Source organism: Pleurodeles waltl, chromosome 4_1 (genome assembly GCF_031143425.1).
Source record: "Pleurodeles waltl isolate 20211129_DDA chromosome 4_1, aPleWal1.hap1.20221129, whole genome shotgun sequence".
Taxonomy (NCBI): Eukaryota; Metazoa; Chordata; class Amphibia; order Caudata; family Salamandridae; genus Pleurodeles; species Pleurodeles waltl.
The window spans coordinates 914146145-914169160 of NC_090442.1; the positions used below are offsets into that span (position 1 = coordinate 914146145).

The 23016-nt window shown below is 43.7% G+C and overlaps 1 protein-coding gene across 1 annotated transcript in view; it reads left to right on the forward strand.

Moving 5' to 3' along the window:
- The window catches only part of GSAP (gamma-secretase activating protein), a 646974-nt gene extending 624619 nt beyond the window's left edge, over positions 1 to 22355 (forward strand). Inside the window, exon 31 of the mRNA XM_069229679.1 lies at positions 19466 to 22355. Coding sequence (XP_069085780.1) covers positions 19466 to 19554 — 89 coding nt within the window. The 3' untranslated portion in view covers positions 19555 to 22355. The remainder of the gene's footprint in view (positions 1 to 19465) is intronic.
- Positions 22356 to 23016: the final 661 nt, after the last annotated feature.

A 23016-nucleotide genomic window follows, 5' to 3' on the forward strand; every position in this document is an offset into this window, starting at 1 on the left:
ACGCAGTACCTCTGTATGCTAAAGGGAAGGATGAGGCAGGCAGAGGCCATCTTTAAAGATCCTGCCAGGGCATGCATGCATCACACTGCGTGTAGAGGAAAAATATAAAGCATCACCCTCAGACCCCATTTTTATTAGAGGTCAGATTCCCCCCCAACTCCCTGGTGGTTTCTAATGTTAGGAAAAGTGTTAACTCCCAAGCTGCTAGCAATGCTCCCCCTCCTGACAAGGAGAGTAAGTTCATCAATGTTTCTAGGAAGCAGGGTTGCAGCCCAAGCCGCCAACACACAAAGCCTGCTTGCAGGATATGACTGTGCCCACTGGGACAAGATGGAGGAGCTCCTCCAATACCTCCCAAAGGAGCATAGGAAGAGGGGGTCAAGAAATAGTCAGTGAGGGCCAGCTAATTTCAAATATTTCCATCTGCTGTTCTCTGGACTCTGCTTACACGGCCACCGGGGGAATTCAGACCAGCATCCTTTTACAACAGCATGCATGACTACGCATTTCAGCAATTAAGTGTGAGGAACAAAAAACTATTCTTAATGTACCAATTTTAAGGAGCATCGTTTTGATCCCCACAGATCGGTCAGGTGCTGGAAAAGATGAAAAAGACAATGAGGTGGCTAAGTCTATGGGTGCCTTGCAGACCCCTGCTACACGTGGTTCTTTTCGCTGGCCTTTATATAAACCCACTTGCAAGGCCACAGACACGTCATCCTCTTACCACAAAGGCAAGGTGCACACATTCTCCAGTAGAGGCTTCTGTAGAAGTTCCTACAAGTGAAATAACAATAAAAGAGGCAAAACACCCTCCCCATGTGACTCCTCCACTGCCACAAAGCAGTGACTCCCTTCTCCTTCCCCTGACTAATCAACACTTTTTGGGGGATGTCTACAACAGTTCTTCCTCGCCTGACAAAGCATAACATCAGATCAGTGGGTGTTGGATATTATCCAACATGGTTACTGCCTGGAACTCTTTTCCACACTCCTATCATCCCCCCTTGCACTCTCAAACTTTCACCAGAACACATCACTCTGTTCAAACAGGTAGGGTTTCCTTGCATACATGCTCCCACACGGGAGCAATAATCAGTTTTGATGTTTGTAATGGGTTTGTGTATTTTGATTGTTAAGCTTGTTTGTTATGGTCTAAAATGTTACACTTGTTTGTTATGGTCTAAAATGGGATACTGGTGTGTAAATTGTTTGTGTTGTTTTATTGTAAATGTTTGTACATGCTCTATTGTTTGTGAAATGTACTTCTTATACATGTTTTTTGCATATCATTCACAGCTTTGATAAAGTTCAATTATTTGTTAATGAAACGCGTTGGCTTGATGTTCGGTTGCTGGATTTTATGTATTATATGGGAATCAAATAAAAGAAGAATATTTTTAAACAAAACTGAAGATTTGTGGACTGCTATATCTTTGGGAGCGCCATTCCACTTTGTTCTGAATTTGGTTCTGCCCAAACAGGAAGTTCGGGCTTTCTTAAACAAAGGAGCCATAGAACCACTTCCTCCACACCATCAAGGGACAGGAGTATACTCACTGTACTTTCAGATTCCCAAAAAGGAATGGTCGTTATGGCCTATTCTAGATCTCAGGCTTTAAAATTATTACATCCTGTCAGAGCATTTTGACATGGTAACACTTAAGGATGTGATCCAACTCCTCTAGCAAGGCGATTTCCTCTCAGCATTAGACCTGAAGGATGCCTGCTTTCACATGCCTATACATCCTGTGTATCGCAAATAACTCAGATTTGTAATTGCAGGCAAACACTACCAATTAAAGTACTCCAGTTCGGAGTAACAACTGCACTACGCATGTTCACAAAATGTCTAGCATTGGTAGCAGCTCACTTATGCAGACAAAACATTCATGTTTTCCCATATCTAGACAACTGGCTTATCAAAGCCAGCTCTCTCAAACTTTGCATCGCATTCAGGTCACCATAGACTTACTTCCTTAACTAGTCTTCACTATCAACTTCCAAAAATCTCATCTACAGCCTCTTCAGATCTAACCCTATCTAAGGGCTATTCTGAACACGCAGTGGGGTTTAGCTTAACCCAATGCAGCAAGTACACAAAATTTTCAAACACAACTTTCTTGTTTTCTCGCTACTCCTCCAGTATGAATCAGATGTGTCATGAGACTTGTAGGCATTATGGCCTCTCCTGCATTGCCATTGTCTCAAATCCATGTGTCCATTGTAGAAACGTTTAGCACGTCAATGGTCTCAATCAAAGGGTCACCTGGAAGTTCTAGTGTTGGTAGACAGACACACCCATTGCTCTCTGCAGTGGTGGAACAAACAACCTAATAAAGGGGTGGCCTTTCCTCAACCCTGTTCCACAGATAATTTTGACAACGAATGCATCACAGACAAGTTGGGGTGCTCCCCTCCAGGATCTCACAGTCCAGGGTCTCTGGGATCCCAGATATCACAGTATGACCATCAGTTACTTAAAACTTTTCCTCACTTGATAAACAGAGTTGTCCTGATCCACACAAACAACATAACAACCATGTATTATGCACAGAAACAGCCGGGTGACACACTCTACAGCTGTCTTCCTTATCCCAGACAGTTTAGCAATGGGCCATTTGCCACAATATCCACCTAGTGGAACATCTCCAGGGGGCCCACAACAACTTTGCAGAGGTTCCCCTACCCTTAGAGAAAGCTGGGGGTTCTCTAAGGATCCCCTAGGGTGCATGGCATCCTACAACCAATACTGGCAACAGTATTGAGTTATGATTCCGACATGTTTGATATCAAACTTGCTCAGGTTCAGAGTTACCATTGTGTAGCTGGACACAGGTAGTGAGTGACCTGTGCCCAGTACACACGTAAAATGGCGTCCCCGCACTATTGCCACAAACAGATGCTTACTGGGTAAGTAACATTTTTCTTTTGTATACCTTATAACTCAGTGTATCATGGTGAATCAGGGCAAGCTACATGTCTCGCAGGGGGCACCCGGAGTTTAGGATCAACAGGATTGGGTACCCAGTTACCCATGGTCTGTTCCTGCCGAGACATTGTTGAGTCACAGAAAAATAATATAAACTAGTTGCAACAACCCATAGAACATTACAATTTATTCCGCCCCAACGCAGTGGCAGTCAGAAAGCAATATTGCACAAGTGTTTATGGCATTATCCTATATCATCGAGGTTGCTTCAGGAGGAGACAATGACACTATTTCCACTTGGGCCTCCAATGAACATCATTTTTTTAATGAAGTAGTTGGGTGCTTCCTCTAGTGATGAACACATTTGTGGTTTGCTGTTGTAGATGTCAGAATCTAGCCAGATAAAGCATGACCTATTGAGCATCAAGGTTGCACAGTTTCCTTTTAGTCAGGAGAAATTCCCTTGTAGCCTTCTGGACTGCATGTGTGAAGTCTGGGGAAAAAAGGTGATAGTAGCATTCTCATGTTGGAGTAGTGTTTTGTCTCTTGCCATATTCAGGATAGTGTCTATCTTTATAATATAAGAGCCTGACAGCTATTGGGCATGGTGGAGCACCTGGCACAAGTTTTGGGGCCAGCATGGCTTGGACCCGCTCAACCGTAAACACGGAGGAAAGACTGTCATGGCAGAAGATGCCGATGAGCATGGATTCTTCATAATCATCCACACATCTCATATTCACTGACTCTGAAATCTCTATAATCCTCAGATTGCTCCTGTGGGATCGAGCTCCTAGGTCTTCATTTATAGCCTTTATTGTTTCAAAGTCTAGCTTCAAATTTTTTAGGGATTTTATCTTTTGATCGGCAGTGTTTTTGATGTCTGAAATTTGGCATTCAGGCATTTCAATATGCACTTGCTGCCTTTCTAGGTGTCTTATAAGCTTGTGTATTTTAGTGTCAATAGCTGTCCCTAAGTGCTTTTACATCAGCATCACCGGGCGCCATGGTTGATGCAGCTGTTTCTGTTGCAGAGGACTCCCTTGCTACTGGGCCCTAATTCTGGTCGCGCTCTTATGACCTGGTGCTCTTTCTATTCTCTTCAAACGTGAGTTTGGGCCGTTTTCCATCTGATTTGCCCGTTTTACTTAAGTTTGGATACAACACGTTGTTATAGCAAGCACCCAGCAGTAAGCAGGCCAAGTGTACAGCGCCCCAGGGCTATTCACTCAGTCCCTTGTGTGGATGGCAGGTCCTCACAAGTAAAGTAAAAGTCAAATCCTTGTGGGCCACAGGCTGCAAGAAATGCGACATTCACACATGGATCTTCAGGTGCAGGAGCGGTAGTCATTTGCACAAATCAAAATCCTGAGTCTTGGGGTGAATATCCAACTGATGTTGGCAGTCTGAGCGGCCTGTAGAGCTTGGAAACTTATTTAGCGTTGCTAATACTGCTCTGCTGTTTTATCTTGAAACCTTTGCCTACAGCTACATTTATATAGTAAATTCATGATAATTAGACTAAAAGTGCAATCCGCCAGTATCTTCCTTTTAAGCTGCGCAGCTGGGGTAAGAGGCTTTGTACTAGTTACCCATAAACATGTGCAGGCTGCATGTGGGAGGCTAAAGTCCTGCACAACACGGTATCTGTGCACAGGTAACGTGCTGCAAAAGAGGAATTGGTACTTACCTGGGTAGGCCATGTAATTGGAGTGGCCATTTGTGGTGTAGGTCTGTAGTGCTAACTGAAGGTCTGCGGTGCTTACACTGTCTTACACATTATAAGGGAAATCTGCACTAAAATTCAGTTTTATGTCACTTTAGGTCTACAGGGTCCAGCGACGTACCAAACTAGGAGTGAACATGCACTCCAAGTCTATAATTTCAGTCCCTAACTTCAGATCTACACTCCATATGACACTTCAAGAATTGTCATATTTCTCTGGCTCAGTTCATAATCAAATTCCAACCCTTTGTCCTCACCGGGCCAAATTAATTAGACAGCTTCCTAGCAGGACGGTCAAGCGCCTCTTCTCCCAATATTGCAATTAACATTGCATGGCGCAGTTCATGGGGAAGGAAGTGATGGGGAGGTAATTTGCATCAGTTAATTAGCAAGTCAAGCTGCACCTTTGCTGAGACAGCTATGGCCCACATAAACGAAGTTGGAGGGCTGGACGCTTGGAGCCAACACAAGAGGGGCACACCTTTTGAAGGTTTGGTGGGAAGCAGGCAGCTATGTCAGCTATGGTTAAAGCTGATGTTACGTTGTAGGGAGACGGCAACGCATAAAGTTGGACTCCGTGTTGACCGAAACAAAAGTGCGCACCCAGTGAGCAGAGGCTCCCGGAATTCACAGAGAAAAGGCTGTGGCATGAGGCTATATGCTTCGAAAACAAAGAAAAATGTACCTGGCATGCAGCCGTATTGGGGGGAAAAATATTCATGCCGGAGGACATGGAGCGCCCCATCATCCCCTTCAAGTGCTTTCAAATTAGCATAATTTCTCTTTGGTTCCCCAAGGAGGGCAGGGTCACACCTAGAATTACTAACGTGTGTTCGGGGGCCTGCTGAAGGGCAGCAGCCCCTCAGAAATGTCACCCTGTGTCTCCCGGGTTATAGGGTACATGACCAGGGGCGACTGTCCCAGTTTCCAAGCGCTTTCTGAACCTGTGATTTTGTACATGGATTTCTGGAGGGGACGGGGCGGGAACCTCTAATGGCTGGTCCTAAGGCTGCGCTTTTGGCATAATAAAAGTAAAGAAAAGACTCTGAAGCACCTGTTTCAAAACACAAATGCATTTTTGACAATTATGATTCTAGACTAAACCAAGTGCTATATTATTATGAATTATATTAACCCCTTCGCTGACGGGCCTTTTCCTCCTCAGGTGCCAGGCCTTTTTTTGGCTATTTGGAGCCGTTCGCGCTTAGGGCCTCATATCTTTTTGTCCACATAAGCTACCCACGCCAAATTTACATCCTTTTTTCCCAACATTCCAAGGATTCTAGAGGTACCCATAGTTTGTTGGTTCTCCTGAAGGAGACCAAGAAATTAGCCAAAATAACAGCATAAATGTTGCTGTTTTTTTCTTTTCTTTTTTTTTTAATGGGGAAAAAGTGCTGCAGAAGAAGGCTTGTTTTTTTTTTGTTCCCCTGAAAATGGCATCAACAAAGGGTTTGTGGTGCTAAAATCACCAGCTTCCAGGAACAGGTAAACTTGAATCAGAAAACCCAATTTGTCAACACAATTTGGGCATTTTACTGTGACATACCCCATTTTTATTATTTTTGTGCTTTCAGACTCCTTCCAGTTAGTGACAGAAATGGGTGTGAAACCAATGCTGGATCCCAGAAAGCTAAACATTTCTGAAAAGTAGACAAGATTTTGAATTCAGCAAGGGGTAATTTGTGTAGCTCCAGCAAGGTTTTCCTACAGAAAGTAACAGCTGAAATAAAAATAAAAAATTGAAATGGAGGTGAAAAAAACAGCCATTTTTCTCAACGTTTTACTCTCTAACTTTTTCCTGCAATGTCAGTTTGTTAAAGCAATATGTTACGTCCCCTGGACTCTTCTGAGTGCGGGGATATATAGGGCTTGTAGGTTCATCGAGAACCCTAGGTACCCTGTGCCAATAAATGAGCTGCATCTTGCAATGGGTTTTCATTCTATACAGCAACTCATCAAGAGTGAAATATAGTTATCAAGAAAACCTTTGTATTTCCAAAATGGGCACAAGGTAAGGTGTTGAGAAGCAGGGGTTATTTGCACATCTCTGAATTCTGCGGTGCCCACACTAGCATCTGAATTACAGGGCATTTCTCAAATAGACATCTTTTTTACACACTGTCTTACATTTGGAAGGAAAAAATTTAGAGAAAGACAAGGGGCAATAACACTTGTTTTGCTATTCTGTGTCCCCCCGCCCCAAGTCTCCCGATAAAAATGGTACCTCACTTGCATGGGTAGGCCTAATGCTTGCGACAGGAAACACAACATGGACACATCACATTTTAACATTGAAATCTGACGTGTTTTTTGCAAAGTGTCTAGCTGTAGATTTTGGCCTCTAGCTCAGCTGGCAACTAGGGAAACCTACCAAACCTGTGCATTTTTTAAAACTAGACACCTAGGGGAATCCAAGATGGGGTGACTCTCACCAGGTTCTGTTACCCAGAATCCTTTGTAAACGTCAATTTGGCCCAAAAAAACAAAACACTTTTCCCTCAAATTCCAGTGTCAGACATTTCTGGAATCTGAGAGGAGCCACAAATTGCCTTCCACCCAGAGTTCCCCCAAGTCTCCCGATAAAAATGCTACCTCACTTGTATGGGTGGGTCTAGTGCCCGTTAAAGGAAAATGCCCCAAAACACTATGTGGACACATCAAAATTATCAAATACCAACAGTAATGCGCCTCCATGGGGAACAACCCTTGACCAAAGAGCTGCCCCCCAAACAAAACATACACACACACACCAATCCCAGGTGCCTAAGTGGGGGGGGGTGGGGGGGCAGATCGGCCTAGGCCTAGGCCTAATTAATTTAGGCTCTATCTGGCCCTGGGGGGCGGGAGGGGGGCAGAAAAGGCCTAATAAATAATTGCCCCCCCGGGGAGCGACCCTTGCCTAAGAGGGTCAATCCCTTTATCAATATAAATAAACAAAGTCCCTGGTGTCTAGTGGCTCCTGCCCCCACCCCTGGTGGCCAGGGGGAGCAGAAGAGGCCTAATAAAAATAAATTACCCCCCTAGGAGCGACCCTTGCCTAAGGGGTCACTCCCCTTATCAATATATATTTAAAAAAAAAAAATCCATGGTGCCCCGAGGGCCGGTCCCAGGACATAATGGTTATGTCCGTGGCGCCTCAGCCACAGACTTAACCACTACGTCAGTGGCGGGGAGGGAGTTAATGTAGTCAGAGCTCCAGTTATTTCTTTGGTGTTGTGATGGCTGTATTTACTGATAGTGACACCCTGACAAAAGGCAGTCGGCTTGCCTTATCTATAATAATACCCCTCATATTGTGATGTTGAAACTAGTATAGGTGGTGGGGTGGCGTTATTGTGGTTAAAGGGTTCAGGACCCACTTGGTTGGAGGGTGACTTGAAATGAGGGTGTCACCACATGTATTTCCATCTACCAGATTGTATACATTTGTTATTTAATGCATAGTATTTAGGTGTGTGTGTGTGTGTGTGTGGTAAAAGTACTTTTCTTTTTTTAAAGTAAAACCACTGACTTCCTGAGAGCGCCTGTTGCACACAAGAGAGCTAGAGATACCAGCCCTCACCACCTCCCCTGAGAAGGCCGTGGACCAGTGGGGTAACAAAACTTGAGGGGGCCTCCCTGCAAAGCACATAAAGGGTTCCCCTTCCGAACTCACTCCAGAGCTCTCAGGCCAGGTTACACTGCTGAGGGGCCCCCCTGGAGCTCAGACCCCCCTCACTACAGGGTCTGCGGGGTCCTTTGTTACACCCCTACCTTGGACTGCTTTGTTTCACTATCCTGAGAGCACCAAGTGCTACAATAGGGTTCTTCGTTCACAGTAAAAAGACATTTGCGGACCTATTACTTTTGAAGGGCTCGTATCCTTCTCAATTAATAACTGAATGTCTTACAACGATCATAATTTGTGCCTCCCTCATGGGCAAATTAGCTTCTCTCGTGATGGTGCAGTAATTCCTTGGGCCAAAATAATAACCTTCTGCAGTTCGGTCTCCCTACCTGTGAAAAGCATAACTCTAGCACAGCAAAAGGATACCTTACTGCTAAAGGTACATTTAAATGTTCATCAGATAAAGGATCTATAGTTACACTGATATTGTTTCTAGAGTATTTAAATGGGTTTCAAGATAAATGCCAAAACCTTTGTCAGACAAAAGAGCAAAACGCAGGCCTTTCTGCCTCAGTTCGGTCTCCCTACCTGTGAAAAGCATAACTCTAGCACAGCAAAAGGATACCTTACTGCTAAAGGTGCATTTAAATGTTCATCAGATAAAGGATCTATAGTTACACTGATATTGTTTCTAGAGTATTTAAATGGGTTTCAAGATAAATGCCAAAACCTTTGTCAGACAAAAGAGCAAAACGCAGGCCTTTCTGCCTCAGTTCGGTCTCCCTACCTGTGAAAAGCATAACTCTAGCACAGCAAAAGGATACCTTACTGCTAAAGGTGCATTTAAATGTTCATCAGATAAAGGATCTATAGTTACACTGATATTGTTTCTAGAGTATTTAAATGGGTTTCAAGATAAATGCCAAAACCTTTGTCAGACAAAAGAGCAAAACGCAGGCCTTTCTGCCTCAGCTTTTTTCAGAATGCATGGTTGTGCTTTGAGTGAAACCTTCCCTCCTGAAGTTTTCTACTTAGTTTCACATGGCTCGGGTGATGTTGATAGCATTCTTTATCCAGCATCCTCATCCTTTGCAGGTGAGGCTGCACATAGACGAGGAGAGTTTGAACGGTTTAGATCCCAAAAGAACTGTCTTCACATTCACAGAATTCAAGATTTTAGCATGGATAACCTGTGAGAAAACAGGACTGATTGCAGAGGCCCCCTAACTTTTTGCCCCCATTTTCCACTTTTTGCTGGTGTTTTCCTGACCCTGATGGTGCCCTGGGTACTGCTAACCAGTCCCAGGGCCTATGCTCTGTGTAAAATACATATGCAAATTAGGCTAATTATAATTGGCTAAGTCAACCTACCTATAAGTCCCTAGCATATGGTAGGGCATGTAGGTTTAGGTGCCACAGCATAGGTAGTGCACTGCTGAGGTGCCCATTGTCATTTTAAAGGCAGGCCTGCCTTGTTGGCTGCTTTTAAATTAAAGTTATATGCAAATTCGACTTTGGAATTAAAAGTAGTCCCAAAGTCCTAAACTACCTTATGTTTTACATATAAGTCACCCCTAAAGTGTGCCCTATGTGCCCCTAGGGCTGGGTGCCATGTAACTATAAGCAGGGACCTTATTAAAGTAGTTTTATAAGCCCTGGTGAGGTAAAAACAGCCAAATTCGTTTTTCCCTCATTGTAGTGAATGGCCTTCATAGGCTAGAATGGGGAGACTTTATTTTCATTTTAAAAGTCCCCTTAAGTGACCGATACAAAGAGTTTGGTATCAAATTAATCGCTATAATAAATCCCACAACTTCCAGTTGTTGGATTTAATATAACTTGTTCAGATAAAGAGTTTTAAACTTTACCTGAAAAGTTGCCAATTTCAGCCCTGCTTTGTTTTTACTGCTGTGCTCTGATTGGCCAGCCTCTGGCAGCCTGGCCAGGCTGCCTTGATGAGGTGTGTAGTGGCCTGGCTTCACACAAAGAGATGTGCCTGTGGGAGGGAATTTCCCCTCGGCAGATGGTGAGGCAGGAAGGGGGAGGGCTGCCAAACTGGTCTTCAAAGGCAGAGAAGGACATTTGGAGCTCCCCAGCAACACCCCCCATCCTGAAACCCCAGACAACTAGGTGCTCCCTTGATTAGATTAGGAGAGGGGTGTGTTTATGATTTTTTGCCACACCAGTGGGTGGGCTCAGCCAGATGTAACTTCCAAAAATCAGATTCAGCCATGATGGATTTTTGAAGAATGTTGCCTCCTGGGATTGATTTTTGCCACACTTCCCAGGAAGTGGTCATCACAGGGGGAAGGACCCTGTACCTGATTGGAGAACCAGGACTCCCCTGCTTTTCACCCAGGAGCAAGGATAAAACTGGCAGACCTGCACCCACACCTCAGTTCCCTACCACATCCCTACCAGGAAGAACTACAGAAGAAGGACTGCCCTGCTGGACCCCTGGCCTGCACCTGGAACCTGCACTCAGAAGGACTGCACCAGCTGCACACTTGGGCTTCACCACAAGAAGGACTTTGCCTGACTTCAACTGGTTCAAGGAGGGACTCCCTGTTTGCTACAGGTGAGAAATTGCTAACCAGAGTCCCCTGCACCAACCCCTGAAGAAATCAACCAGCTGACCACAGCCCAGTGGCCAAAAAGGAGTTTGCGCCAGGTGCATTCTGGGAGTTGTAGTCCGCACCCCCAAGGATCATCTCAGAGATTCTGGACCCTTGGGGTGAGCAGTGGACCCCAAAAGAACCTTAAAAGAACATCTGGGAGAAGCCCCAGAAGTTTGGAGTACTTTAAAAAAAAAAGCTCCATAGAGGGACCGACCCGCCGTGGCAACTCTAGCCGGCTTGCCTCAACCACGACCCGGCCTGATTTTCTGGTTCATCCCGGTGAAGAAAATCTCCAAAAAAGAGACTAAGTACGAAGGTTAAAAGTTGACTGGGACCTCCCCGCCAGCGTATCCATGGAGGGCTCCAATGATGTCGGATCAAGATCCAGGTTTACCCTGGTCGAAGTATTTTCACCTCGAAAAAACGACTAAGTCCGAAGGTAAAAATCTCCACAGAGGATTTCCGCTACGCGTATCCGGAGAAGAGTTCCAGGAGGTCAGATTGGACTGGCAGGCTCGTCCCGCTGAAGAAAATCTTCAGAAAAGAGACTAAGGGGCATATTTATACTCTGTTTGCGCCGAATGTGCGTCAAAATTTTTGACGCACAATCGGCGCAAACCCTGCCCCATATTTATACTTTGGCGTCCGACGCCGAGGGCGTCAAAATTCCACCATGTGTGTCATTTTTTGGAAGGGGGAACCAGCCTTGCGTTAATTATATGCAAGGTAGGCGTTCCCTTCCAAAAAATGACTTTAAGGCCTGTGCCCCTTATTTATACTCTGGCGTCATTTTGACGCACAGGAGGGGGTGGGCCTTAAAAAACAGCGCACAGCCTGATGTGCGCTGTTTTTTAACTCCTGGGTCAGGGCAGGCGTTAAGGGACTTGTAGGCTCGGAAGGAGCCCAGAGGTGCCCTCCCCTGCCCCCAGGGACACCCCCTGCCACCCTTGCCCACCCCAGGAGGACAACCAAAGATGGAGGGACCCATCCCAGGGAAGTAAAGGTAAGTTTGGGTAAGTATTTTTTTCAGATTTTTTTTTTTTGTGGCATAGGGGTGCCTGATTTGGGCCCCCCTACATGCTACTATGCCCAATGACCATGCCCAGGGGACACATGTCCCCTGGGCATGGCCATTGGGCAAGGGGGCATGACTACTGTCTTTGCTAAGACAGGAGTCCTGTCAATGGAGGTTGGGCGTAAAAAAAATGGCGCAAATCCGGTTTGAGGCCTGAATTTTGCCTCAGACCTGACTTGCACCATTTTTTGACGCACAACCCCCATTTTCCCATACGCCGGCGCTGCCTGGTGTGAGTCATTTTTTTTTACGCACACCAGTCCGCAGCGCCGGCTAACGTAATTCCATTAATAAGGCGCCCGCATGGCGCGTTGGAATGGCGTTAGCCGGCGGTAACATTTTTGACGCACAACTGCGTTGGCTCAGTTGTGTGTCAAAAAGTATAAATACGGGCCTAAGTCCGAAGGTAAACTTTTGACCGAGGCCTCCCGCGAGCTGTAGCCGAGCAGGGCTCCATTGTGGTCGGCCTTAAACTTTGACTTTGCCCCGGTCGAAGTGCAAAAAGATGACCCGATTGGCGCTTTTTGGTTGTAGGTGCTAAAAAACAATAATTCTTTAAAAATTCATATCTCCGGTTCCCCTTATGCAAGTTTATTCGTGTTTGTGTCATTTTAAAGATAAACATATAATCTATTTTTATAAATGGGTTTGGGATTTTTAAACTGTTATCTGTGTATTATTTAATTACTGTTTTGTGATATTTGAATGCTTCACACTCTGTCTCCTAAGTTAAGCCTTGTCGCTCGTTGCCAAGCTACCAAGGGTTGAGCTGGGTTTAATTTACTGAGACCTAACTGGACCTAAGTGGAGGTTAGTGGCCTATTGCTAAGTGTAGGTACTTACCTGCCCTTACCAATAACCCATTTTCCAACACAACCCATTTATAAAACTTGAAGAAAGGCAGTTGAATGAGGCAGTCTACAAAATATAGCATTTCCTGGTGGCTTGTGTTGACTTGGAAACGTTGCTGTGAGGGAGATCTCCACCCAAAGTGTGTTATGTGTAATGCCCATTAAATGAGAGGTAAGAAAGCTACTTGAGCTTTCCTGCAGTGGATTCTAATTCAAACAGTTTGCATAGCAGCTATCTGGTCATCTTTGTATTACTTTTCAAAGCATTACTGAGTTGCAGCTGGCAAGTCCAGTCTCAATTTGGTAGTGGTCTACCAGTTCTTATTTCTGTAGTTCACAATAGTTGAATCCTCAGCGCTCCTCCTTCTAAAGAGTGTGGGGGTTGGATAATATAAGGAATTTGCAGGGGAAAGCAGCCATTAGGACCACAAGTACCTTACCAGCAATAACATTCCATCTGATTGATGAAACAGCTCCTGTAAATTCCTTATTGCCATTTTGCTTCACTGCTGGAGAATGTGCTATATTTCATTATTTTTAGGTTGCGCATGCAAGCGCTTTGACCTGTTGTATGTATTGTGGGCTTTTAACCACGCCCATCTCATGTCCATCACTTTCATTCATTCCGGGGCTTGCCTTTCAAAAATCATTTGATGTAATTGGTAAATGCTTTGTTTGTCCCGCCCTGAGGTGCTTTTTTCACGCCTTGCAGACTGCCCGTTACATGGGTTATTTCACGATTGCCCATATAATCCAGCGTTTTTTCTTTTGTCTCTCCCCTTCATGCTGCATGGCAGCTATAGTGCTCACAGAGCAAACAGGCACAACAGCATGAACTCAATCGGCAGTACTAGAGTGCTGGTCACATTGTTCCGTTACCAGTTACCTAATCGGAGTTATTTCTTGTGGCTCTCCCCTTAAAACACTTGAAATTGATAAATGCTTTACGTAAAACAGAAATCCTCAAAGCGAAAGCGGCTCTCCTGACACAGAGGGAGAGGCAGATACTACAATATTCACTGCAGTCTGAAAACTCACCCATAATTCTTTACAGTACATTGCTTTTCCAAAACATTTCTGTTCATAACTCAGCCTTTGCTGGTTCAAGGACAATGGGACAACCACCAAAAACGTTCAGCACGACGCACCTTTTCTGTCTAGGTCACCTCTGGGTCCCCACACTAGGTTAGTGGGGACCCCAAAATAACACTTCCCACCATTCAGTGTCTTTTTAAGCTCTCATGGCTGGTACCTTTGTTTTACAGCTGGAAATAGCATGTGTTTTATATGGTTACAGTGTGTTATTTTCTGCCATTTTCTTTTTGTGTGGTTATGCCCTCTAGAGCCTAACAATATAGTTAAATGACCATGTTTCTTACAAATGCTATTTTCATTGTGGTGTCCTTTAGGGGCTGTTATAAGCACTGCAGTCATATCAACATACTAAAAATATTCATGGCACGGAAACATGCCTCATAATGCTTTGCAGGGCATTACCTTTACAAAGCAACATCACAAAATAAAATGATGGACGGAGTGTTGAAACTTTTCAAACACTCACCCATAGTCACAGATCTGGGTTTAACACCTTCTGTGCTCAGGACGTAATGGTCACGTCCTGCGGCACAGTGCTCGTGTGCCCAGGACGTAACCATTACGTCCTGGGCACAGAGCCCAGAGGGAGAGCTAGCACTCCCTCTGTGGGGTTCCACCCCGCCCCCCCAACGCAGGGATGGAAGGGGAAGCCCTTCCCCTTCCACCCCTGACAGACCCCCCACCCCACCCACCCTATCGCGCACTGACTATCCCAGAGGCCTCCTCCCATCGTGCTGGAAGCTCCGCTTTCAGCGCGATCGGAAGAGAAATGCTCAGCATTTCTCTTCCGATCACGTGGAGAAGGCCTGAGAGGCTTCAAAGGGAAGGAAAGGAATTTCCTTCCCTTTGAAGTCTCTCTGAGCATTTTAACAGCTGGATTGCAAAGCAATCCGGCTGCTAAAATGCCCACTAGACACCAGGGATTTATTTTTTACAGGAAATTGGCATAAGGGGAGCGACCCCTTGGGAAAGGGTCGCTCCACAGGGGGGCATATTTTTAAGGCCTTTTCTGCCCCGGGGCAGATCGGCCTTTTATTAGGCCGATCTGCCCCCAGGGCGGGGGCAGAAACCTCTAGGCACCAGGGATCATTTTTTTTGTGTAGTTTTTGTTTTTGTTTTTTAGAGTTGGGGAATTATATTTAGGCCATTTCTGCCCCCTTTGGGGGCAGATTGGCCTATTTTTATGAGGCCAATCTGCCCCCAAGGGGGACAGAAACCACTAGACACCAGGGATTTTTTTTTTCTCGTGAATTTCACACAAGAGGAGCGACCCCTTAGGCAAGGGTCATTCCCCTGGGGGGTGGAAATTTATTTTAGGCATTTCTGCCCCCCTGGGGGGCAGATAAGCCTATTTAAATTAGGCCGATCTGCCCCCATGGGGGCAGAAGCCACTAGGCAGCGTGGATTTTTTTGTTGTTGTTGTTTTACAGATGGGGAGCGACCCATTAGGCAAGGGTCACTCCCCTGGAGGGGCAAATTGCATTTAGACCATTTCTGCTCGGGCGAGAAACCACTAGGCACCGGGGATCTTTTTTTTGCGCCAATGTCACGCAAGGGGAGCAACCACGTAAGCAAGGGTCGCTCCCCGGAGCGGTGGGGGGTGGCAAATATATTTGAGGCCATTTCTGCCCCCGAGGGCAGATCGGCCTATTATTATTAGGCCGATCTGCCCCCAGGGGAAGCAGAAGCCTCTAGGTGCCAGGGATACATTTATTTGGGATTTTTTATTTTTTTTTGTTTTTTAGAGGTGGGGAGCGACCCCTTAGGGAAGTGTCGCTCCCAGGGGAGGGGGGGCAAATTTATTTTAGGCCTTTTCTGCCCCCCAGGGGGAGGTCGGCCTATTGTTATTAGGCCGATCTGCCCCCAGGTGTGGCAGAAACCTCTAGGCGCCAGGGAAAAAAAAAAAGTATTTTTTTTGTGGTTTTTTGGGTTTTTTAGAGGTGGGGAGCGACCCCTTAGTCAAGGGTCGCTCCCCTGGGGGGCAAATTGTATTTAGACCATTTCCGATTTTTGTTAGGCCAATCTGCCCCCATGGGGGCAGAAACCACTTAGGCACCAGGGATTTGTGTGTGTGTATGCGTTTGTTTTCTTTAGGGGGGCAGCCCCTTGGGTAAGGGTCGCTCCCCATGGGGGCACATTACTGTTGGCCATATATGCCCCCCATTGGGGGCAGATGGGCCTATTTTTAGAAGGCCCATCTGCCCCCAAGGTGGGGGGGGCAGAAAGCCCACCAGAGGCCAGGGAAGTTTTTTTTTTCAAAAATAAGAGGGTCGGGGTCTGGCCATACCCCCATCCCAAATAAATGGGGCCAATGTTGTTCTGCCCACCAGTGGGCAGATGGGGCAATTACCCCTGATCCACACCCCGGGGGCAGAAAGTCTACTAGATGCCAGGGAATTTAAAAAACAAACAAAAAATATTGGGGTGGTGGCTACCAACCAGTATGGGCCTGGTTACGCCCCACTTCAACTGAAGGGGGTAACAGTCTTTCAGCTCTCCCCCGCACTCTAAAACATCTTAGCCCACAGCAAGCAAGAAGACATTTGATTATTTTGGGTTTTAGTTTTACAATTGGGCCATGAGAGCTTGGCTTACTCTCAAAATTGTCCCACTTGGAATGGTGAGGGCTGCACTTTGGGACGCTGCCATGTAGAAAAATCCACAAGACCTAGCCACATCTGAAAACTAAACATCTGGGTGATTCCAGGGTGGTGTGTTTCACATGCACCCCGCATCATTTTTGTACCCACAATCGCCTGCAAACCTCCAACTTTGCTGGAAATCACACATTATTCCCACGTTTTTGTGATGGAACCTTCCGGAATCTGCAGGAATCCACAAAATTCCTACCACCCAGCATAGTCTCATCTATACCAATAAAAATTCTGCTGCACTTTTCAGCCTAAAAATGTTTTTTTGCAAACTGCCCTTATGGACCCCCTTTGCTCCCCCTCAATATCGACATGTTTTTGACTCTTCCCTTTCACAAGCACTTGGCCCACCTACACAAATGAGGTATCATTTTTACCGGGAGACTGAGGGGAACATTGGGTGGTATGAAATGTGTGGTGATCCCACACAGAAATGTGGGAAAATTTAGATTCTTTAGCTAAATTTGAGGTTTGCTGAGGATTCTGGGTAAGAAAAGATTGGAGGATCCACGCAAGTCATACCTCACTGGACCCCCTCGGGTGTCTAGTTTTCAGAAATGTCTGGGTTTGGTAGGTTTCCCTAGAATGCTGCTGAGCCCAGGACCAAAAACGCAGGTGCCCCCCTGCAAAAACAGGTAGTTTTATATTTGATAATTTAGATGTGTCCAGATAGTGTTTTGGGGAATTTCCTTTTGCGGGCAGTAGGCCCACCCACAAAAGTGAGGTACTATTTTTATTGGGAGACTTGGGGGAACGCTGGGTGGAAGGAAATTTGTGGCTCCTCTCTGATTCCAGAACTTTCTGTCACTGAAATGAGAGCAAAAATTGTTTTTTTGGCCATATTTTGAGGTTTACAAAGGTTTCTGGGTAACAGAACCTGGTCAGAGCCCCACAAGTCACCCCATCATGGATTCCCCTAGGTGTCTAGTTTTCAAAAATGCGCTGGACCCCGGAACCGGTCCCAGGATGTTTGTTTTCAGTTCAGGGAAGACCTGGCCTAGCAGTTCGGGCTGGACTGTTCCCATTGGGAACAAGGTCAGGACTAATTTGCATATGGCTGGGTCCAAACTGGAATGGCATGGGCAGCAAAACAATGATGGATTTAGGCCCAGATCTCTGTACTGGGGGAGCATTCCGTCCATCACTTGTTCTTTTTGTATTACTTTTACAAAACAGTTTTGCTCATAACTCAGCCTGTGGTGGTCCTAGGACAATGGGACCACCTTCAAAACACTCTTTCTATCTACATCATCTCTGGGTCCCCACACTAGTCTAGTGGGGACTTCAAAATAACTCCTCCAACCATTCAGTGTTTTTTAAGCTTTGTCATGGCTAAAACGTTTTACAGTTGGGAGAAGTTTTGTTTTAATGGTCTTGTTTGTAGTAATATTGCAGTAGGCCTGCTAGTCCTAAAAATGCCCTTGTAGGGGCTATGTATATGGTTACACTGCCTTACTTTCTCCTGTTTTTTTCATGGGGTTATTCCCTCTAGGGGCTAACAAAATGGATACATGACCATGTTTCTTACAAGTGATATTTTTGTTATGGTGCCCTTTAGGGGCTGTTTTGAGCATTAGTCTGATGCCAAATGTTTATTTCTTTTAAAGGTTTATATGATAGTAAGATAGTTGTATATGTTTCAATAATCTCTCCTTATTATAATTATGACCATGATTCAGGACAACTTAACATCCTTATTACACTGACTGAACACTCTTGATATGTTTGGGTGACCCCTCTAGTTTATTTAGTTTCTGGCTGTCTTGTGCCTTTTTGGGGGAAATTGTGTTAGCCAGCCAGCAACTCTGATGGTGGGGTGGTAAAGGTGTTATTCTATTGCAATTCACATGGCAGATTTAATTTAGGATGCTAAATGGCAACATCTTCATTTTTTGCTCAAGCTAAAGGAAGAAGGTAAACGAAAGTGCTTAGTTATATGCAGGGACACTGGAGTTATATGGCACGAAATTATGAGGGCAGGGTTGAAGAGTTTGTGCCAAGAAAAGTCAGGTTCTGAATTTACAGTGCCAATAGCTGTAACTCAAGCAAATGTGAGACCTATTGCATTGCAAATGCTTGTTGTTACTTTTAGGGTCTATTCTCCAAGTTTTAAGCCTCTGTGGAGCTTAGAAAAGCTGATGGATCTGCAATCACTGGCATACTTGGCACAATCTAGGATACCAGAGAACACAACCCATTGCCAGTGACTGCATTGAAAAAATATTCAGGTCAAGACTGGCACCTGGAAAGGGGAAGTGTTGTAAATTTGTCTTCGCTGACAGAAGTGTGTATGAAATCCCAGTCTGTGAATTTGTGGAATATAACAACATATAAAGCTCACTTCAGCAAGAGTTGTTGAGATCCGTAGAAAAGATGCAACGTTAGCAAAGTCTTTTGCTTTAGGTCATCTTTGTAAAAATGGTGTCCTTATTGATAATGTTTGCAAAATATAGATTTGTTTTGTATTAAAAATGGCTCTGCATAAATGCCCTTTGCAAAATTGCATTTCATAGGGAAATACACTTTTTTGCAAAGACATGTAAACGTTTTCCAGCATATAACAGAAGATTGCACAAATGAACTAGCTGCGTGTATCATGTTTTCGTGGGTAGTTTTTGGCTTATGTTAGGGTGAAAATGAACTTGCTACGCAAAATAAATAACGTACCTTTTTGCAACCATTTCAAAGGGCGAAAATCCAGAATTCTGCAAAACTTTAGGGACAGAAAAAAACTTAGCACATCCCCATTAACTATGCTGGAGAATAATCGTAAGTTAATAACAAACAGGGAGGTAATCGATATTTATATTTGTATGCATACAGATAGTGTATATTAGTACTGCTTGAACTCAGAAAATTTAGCATCGTAATAGAATAATTCTGTTAATCTATTTTAATTTTTTCTAGCTGTAAACCCGTTTGAAGAAGACACTGTGGATTCAAAGTTTGTGGAGGAAATGGGACTAAAACAAACCAGAATGACATTGAATCTATGAAACCTCTCCTTTACTATTTAAAATAGGGTATCCGTTCAGATTGGTTCAGTTGGAATCAAGAGACATTATTCAAAAAGTGTGTAGTTAAAGCAAAATTGTACAAGGGCCATTGTTTCCTACTTCTACTTTGACAGAAAAATAGTCCTGTTTATGAAGAACGTATTGTTACTGTAAAGCGTTGCATATCATGGTGCTGATTGTTTACATGTGTGATCCCTGGAATTGTGACCACAGCAGGAAGAATGTGTCATCATTCAGCAGAAATCTAGTATCTCACAAACATACTTCCTTGTTTTAGGTGCTCACTTTAAAGAGCACTGTGTTCTTGGAAAAGCGGTATATCTGTATTTTAAATTGGGAATCAGTTTTTTTTCTCTCAACATTGAATAATTGGTAGTTTTAAGTACTCACATTAGCAGAATATGGTAAATCAAATGTTTTCATCTCTGTCCCCTACTTGTCAGAGCTTCTTGCTACTGTATTTTTTCCCACTTTACTGATGAGCATAAGCATTGTGTAGTAAGTTTAATGATACTTCGAAATTGTGGAACTAGTGTGTGGGTGTGTCAGAGAGGCCTCAAGTGTTAGTTAACAAGGACACGAGCAGTTCCTGGTAACTCCACAAAAATAAAATTGTGTAATTGCGATTTAGGCAGTTCTAATGCACACAACTAGTTTAATTAAAAAACTACTGTAATAAATGGAATGGCTTTCAGGAGATAGTTTTTCTATTTCTATTGGTAGGGAGTTTAGACATTTTATGTCTCAGTAAACGCATGAATGGTGGTGTTTAAATTACATACCGGGTGAAAAGGGAACAAAAACAGTAAAAGTATATTATAGAATTTCTTACTGTAATTAGTGATTGATACAGGCAAAGGATTAACCCGCTCATTTGCCTTTTAAAATAACTTTACTTCAGGGGTTTCTGTTGGAAAGGAAGCAATTGGTTACCTAGTAAGCAACTTTGGTTTTTTCCCCTTTTGGACTGGGTTCACACTACAATATTTTGGAATCCTCCTCTATGCATTTTAATGCTTAACGACCATGCTCATTTTACTTCATGTAGGGATTCAAGCAGCGCCACGATATCTTAAAAAAATGTACATTTTCAAGAGGCATAAAATAGAAAATATTAATACTTTGTTCTCCTAACTTAGTTCACGGAAATGCTAAAAAGTACCTTTTATTAAACTATCATAGTCAATCTACATTTCAAGAGACAGTTTGTCTTTTACAAAGTTGATACGCGTTTTACATCATTCCCAAAATCAGTTATAGAGCATGTATATGCAGTTACGCTTTTGATAGTAGCATACAGTTTAATGGGAAATAAAATAACTTTAAATACTAATTGCAGGTTTCGGAATATGTACACTGATAAACGTTTCAGTTGGTAACAAAGCACATGTTCGATTTGGGGGGGGAATCAGACAACTTGCTTTAATTTTAATTGGCTTTACGTTTGGTTTCCTTATGTGTCTTATGTTTGAGCCTGGTTCGCTCGGTTTGAAGGGGGCTAATCCTCCATAAGGGCGTGGCAGAGGCAGTCCGGTGGCATCATCCGGGATGTATGCATTTGGCCGTTGATCAGCTATGGTATATACCCCATTTGGCAATAAATGTTGTTCCTCTTCTAAATTAATCTGCAAAACAACAAATGTTCGTTATAACTAAACTGGGAACTTTGTTAGGACTGCATGGCAGACATAAGCACTCCATCTCTTTACCTCCCATTCCTTTCCCTCTCCAGGGTTCAGTTTCCACCTTCATCTTTGTGTTGGTAGTCAATACGAAATCTGATTCAATGAATTCACTTTACCATCATCAGATTCTCTAACTTAGTCATATCTGCTAAACCAAGAAAGAATAATTTATGCTGCGGGACACACCTGTTTGAAGACATGGTCTATCTGGGAAGGCATTGTCTGGCTTAGAGCGCTACAGGAGTAAAGACACTTCCACAAGGAAAGGATTTTGAATAATTTTTTAACCTGATGGATTCCCAATTCACTTGCCGTTTAATTTAACTCCCTTTTTTCAACGGGTCTAGTCATTAATCTTTTCAAAATGTGAAGCCTTGCCTTAAAGGACCACATGACCTAATTTGTAGTTAGTTATGTGCCGCACTAGAGGTTGAGGTGACCACCGTTCTCCTGGGAAGTGGATACAGTGTAACATTCCTCTGCTGTCTCAGTCAGGCACTGCCTGGCAGTTAAACTAAAACAATCTACCCAAAAAAAGCTATAATCCGTCACAAAATGAGAGAAGCATAATAACTATGTAAGAATCACTCATGCATAGGTTATTACAAAAGCATCACATTTCATAAAGTGAAACATTACCAATGAGAAAAAATACTTTTATAGCGTTGACTTCAAAAGATGAGACCATGCTTTATATTATACAAGACCATGTATAGAAATGCATCTTTGTAGCATTATAAGTTGAGTTTTTCTGTGTACAATATAGTTTGTTCAGTCTTAAAACTCAAGAACTGAAAGGTGTGAGCATGTTGATCCAAAATCTCTGTCAAATTACATTCTTTCAGAAGTTGGTATTACCTTTAGTCTGAATATTTTACCCCAGAGTTGGTTGCTCCTCCCCAAAAGGTTTACAAAATTGTACAATAGATGGAAACCGGTTTTCTGCATGGAAAATTCTATGTATATGTAGCAGAAATAACAATGTTTCAAATGTATAGTGTATATTTGAATATGTATTTATATATGGTTTGTAAATGTTTATTACTAATAACTCCTAACTATTTTTATAACAATTAAATAAATGCATTTGTAATGTTTTGTCCAAGAACTGATTTCTTTTTTTTTTGCTTTTCATTTTTTGTTGCATGGTCCGCTTGTTTACAATAACTAGATTATAAATGTTTGGAACTAAGGTATATGCTTTAGTACTTTAATGTGACTGTTTCATTCAAACCACTTATTTGTTGACAAGCATTGGCAATGCTTACAGGTCTGGCTGTAAAAGAATGTTATATGGTAATATGAAACACTGCAAGTAAACGGCATAGAAATGAATATGTATTTGTGTAGAGTCAAACACTGTGCATTAATTAAGAAGCTACTTACCTTCGGTAATGAATTACCTTGTAGAGACAAATTCTAGTTGCAGATTCCTTACCTTACCTTAGAATTTTCCCCGGGTGTCCGTCTGGATCTGGAGATTTTCTTCGAGCAGTATCCTTGCGCTCAGTTAGATGGCGTCGGTCGACTCTGCATCCATCGTTGGCATTGTGGTCTCTGGATACGACATTGCGGTTCGCATATAGGCGCTCCACCCCAGTGCGCTGACGTCAGTTTCTTTACACAACTTTCCACGCTAGAAGCACAGAGCCATGAAGAACACTGACTGGTGCGCCAGAACTAGGGCCCTGAAAGAAAAGTTCCTGTCCCTAGAAATCAGTTCACAGAGAGGGGAGTATAGGTGGGTCAGTAAGGA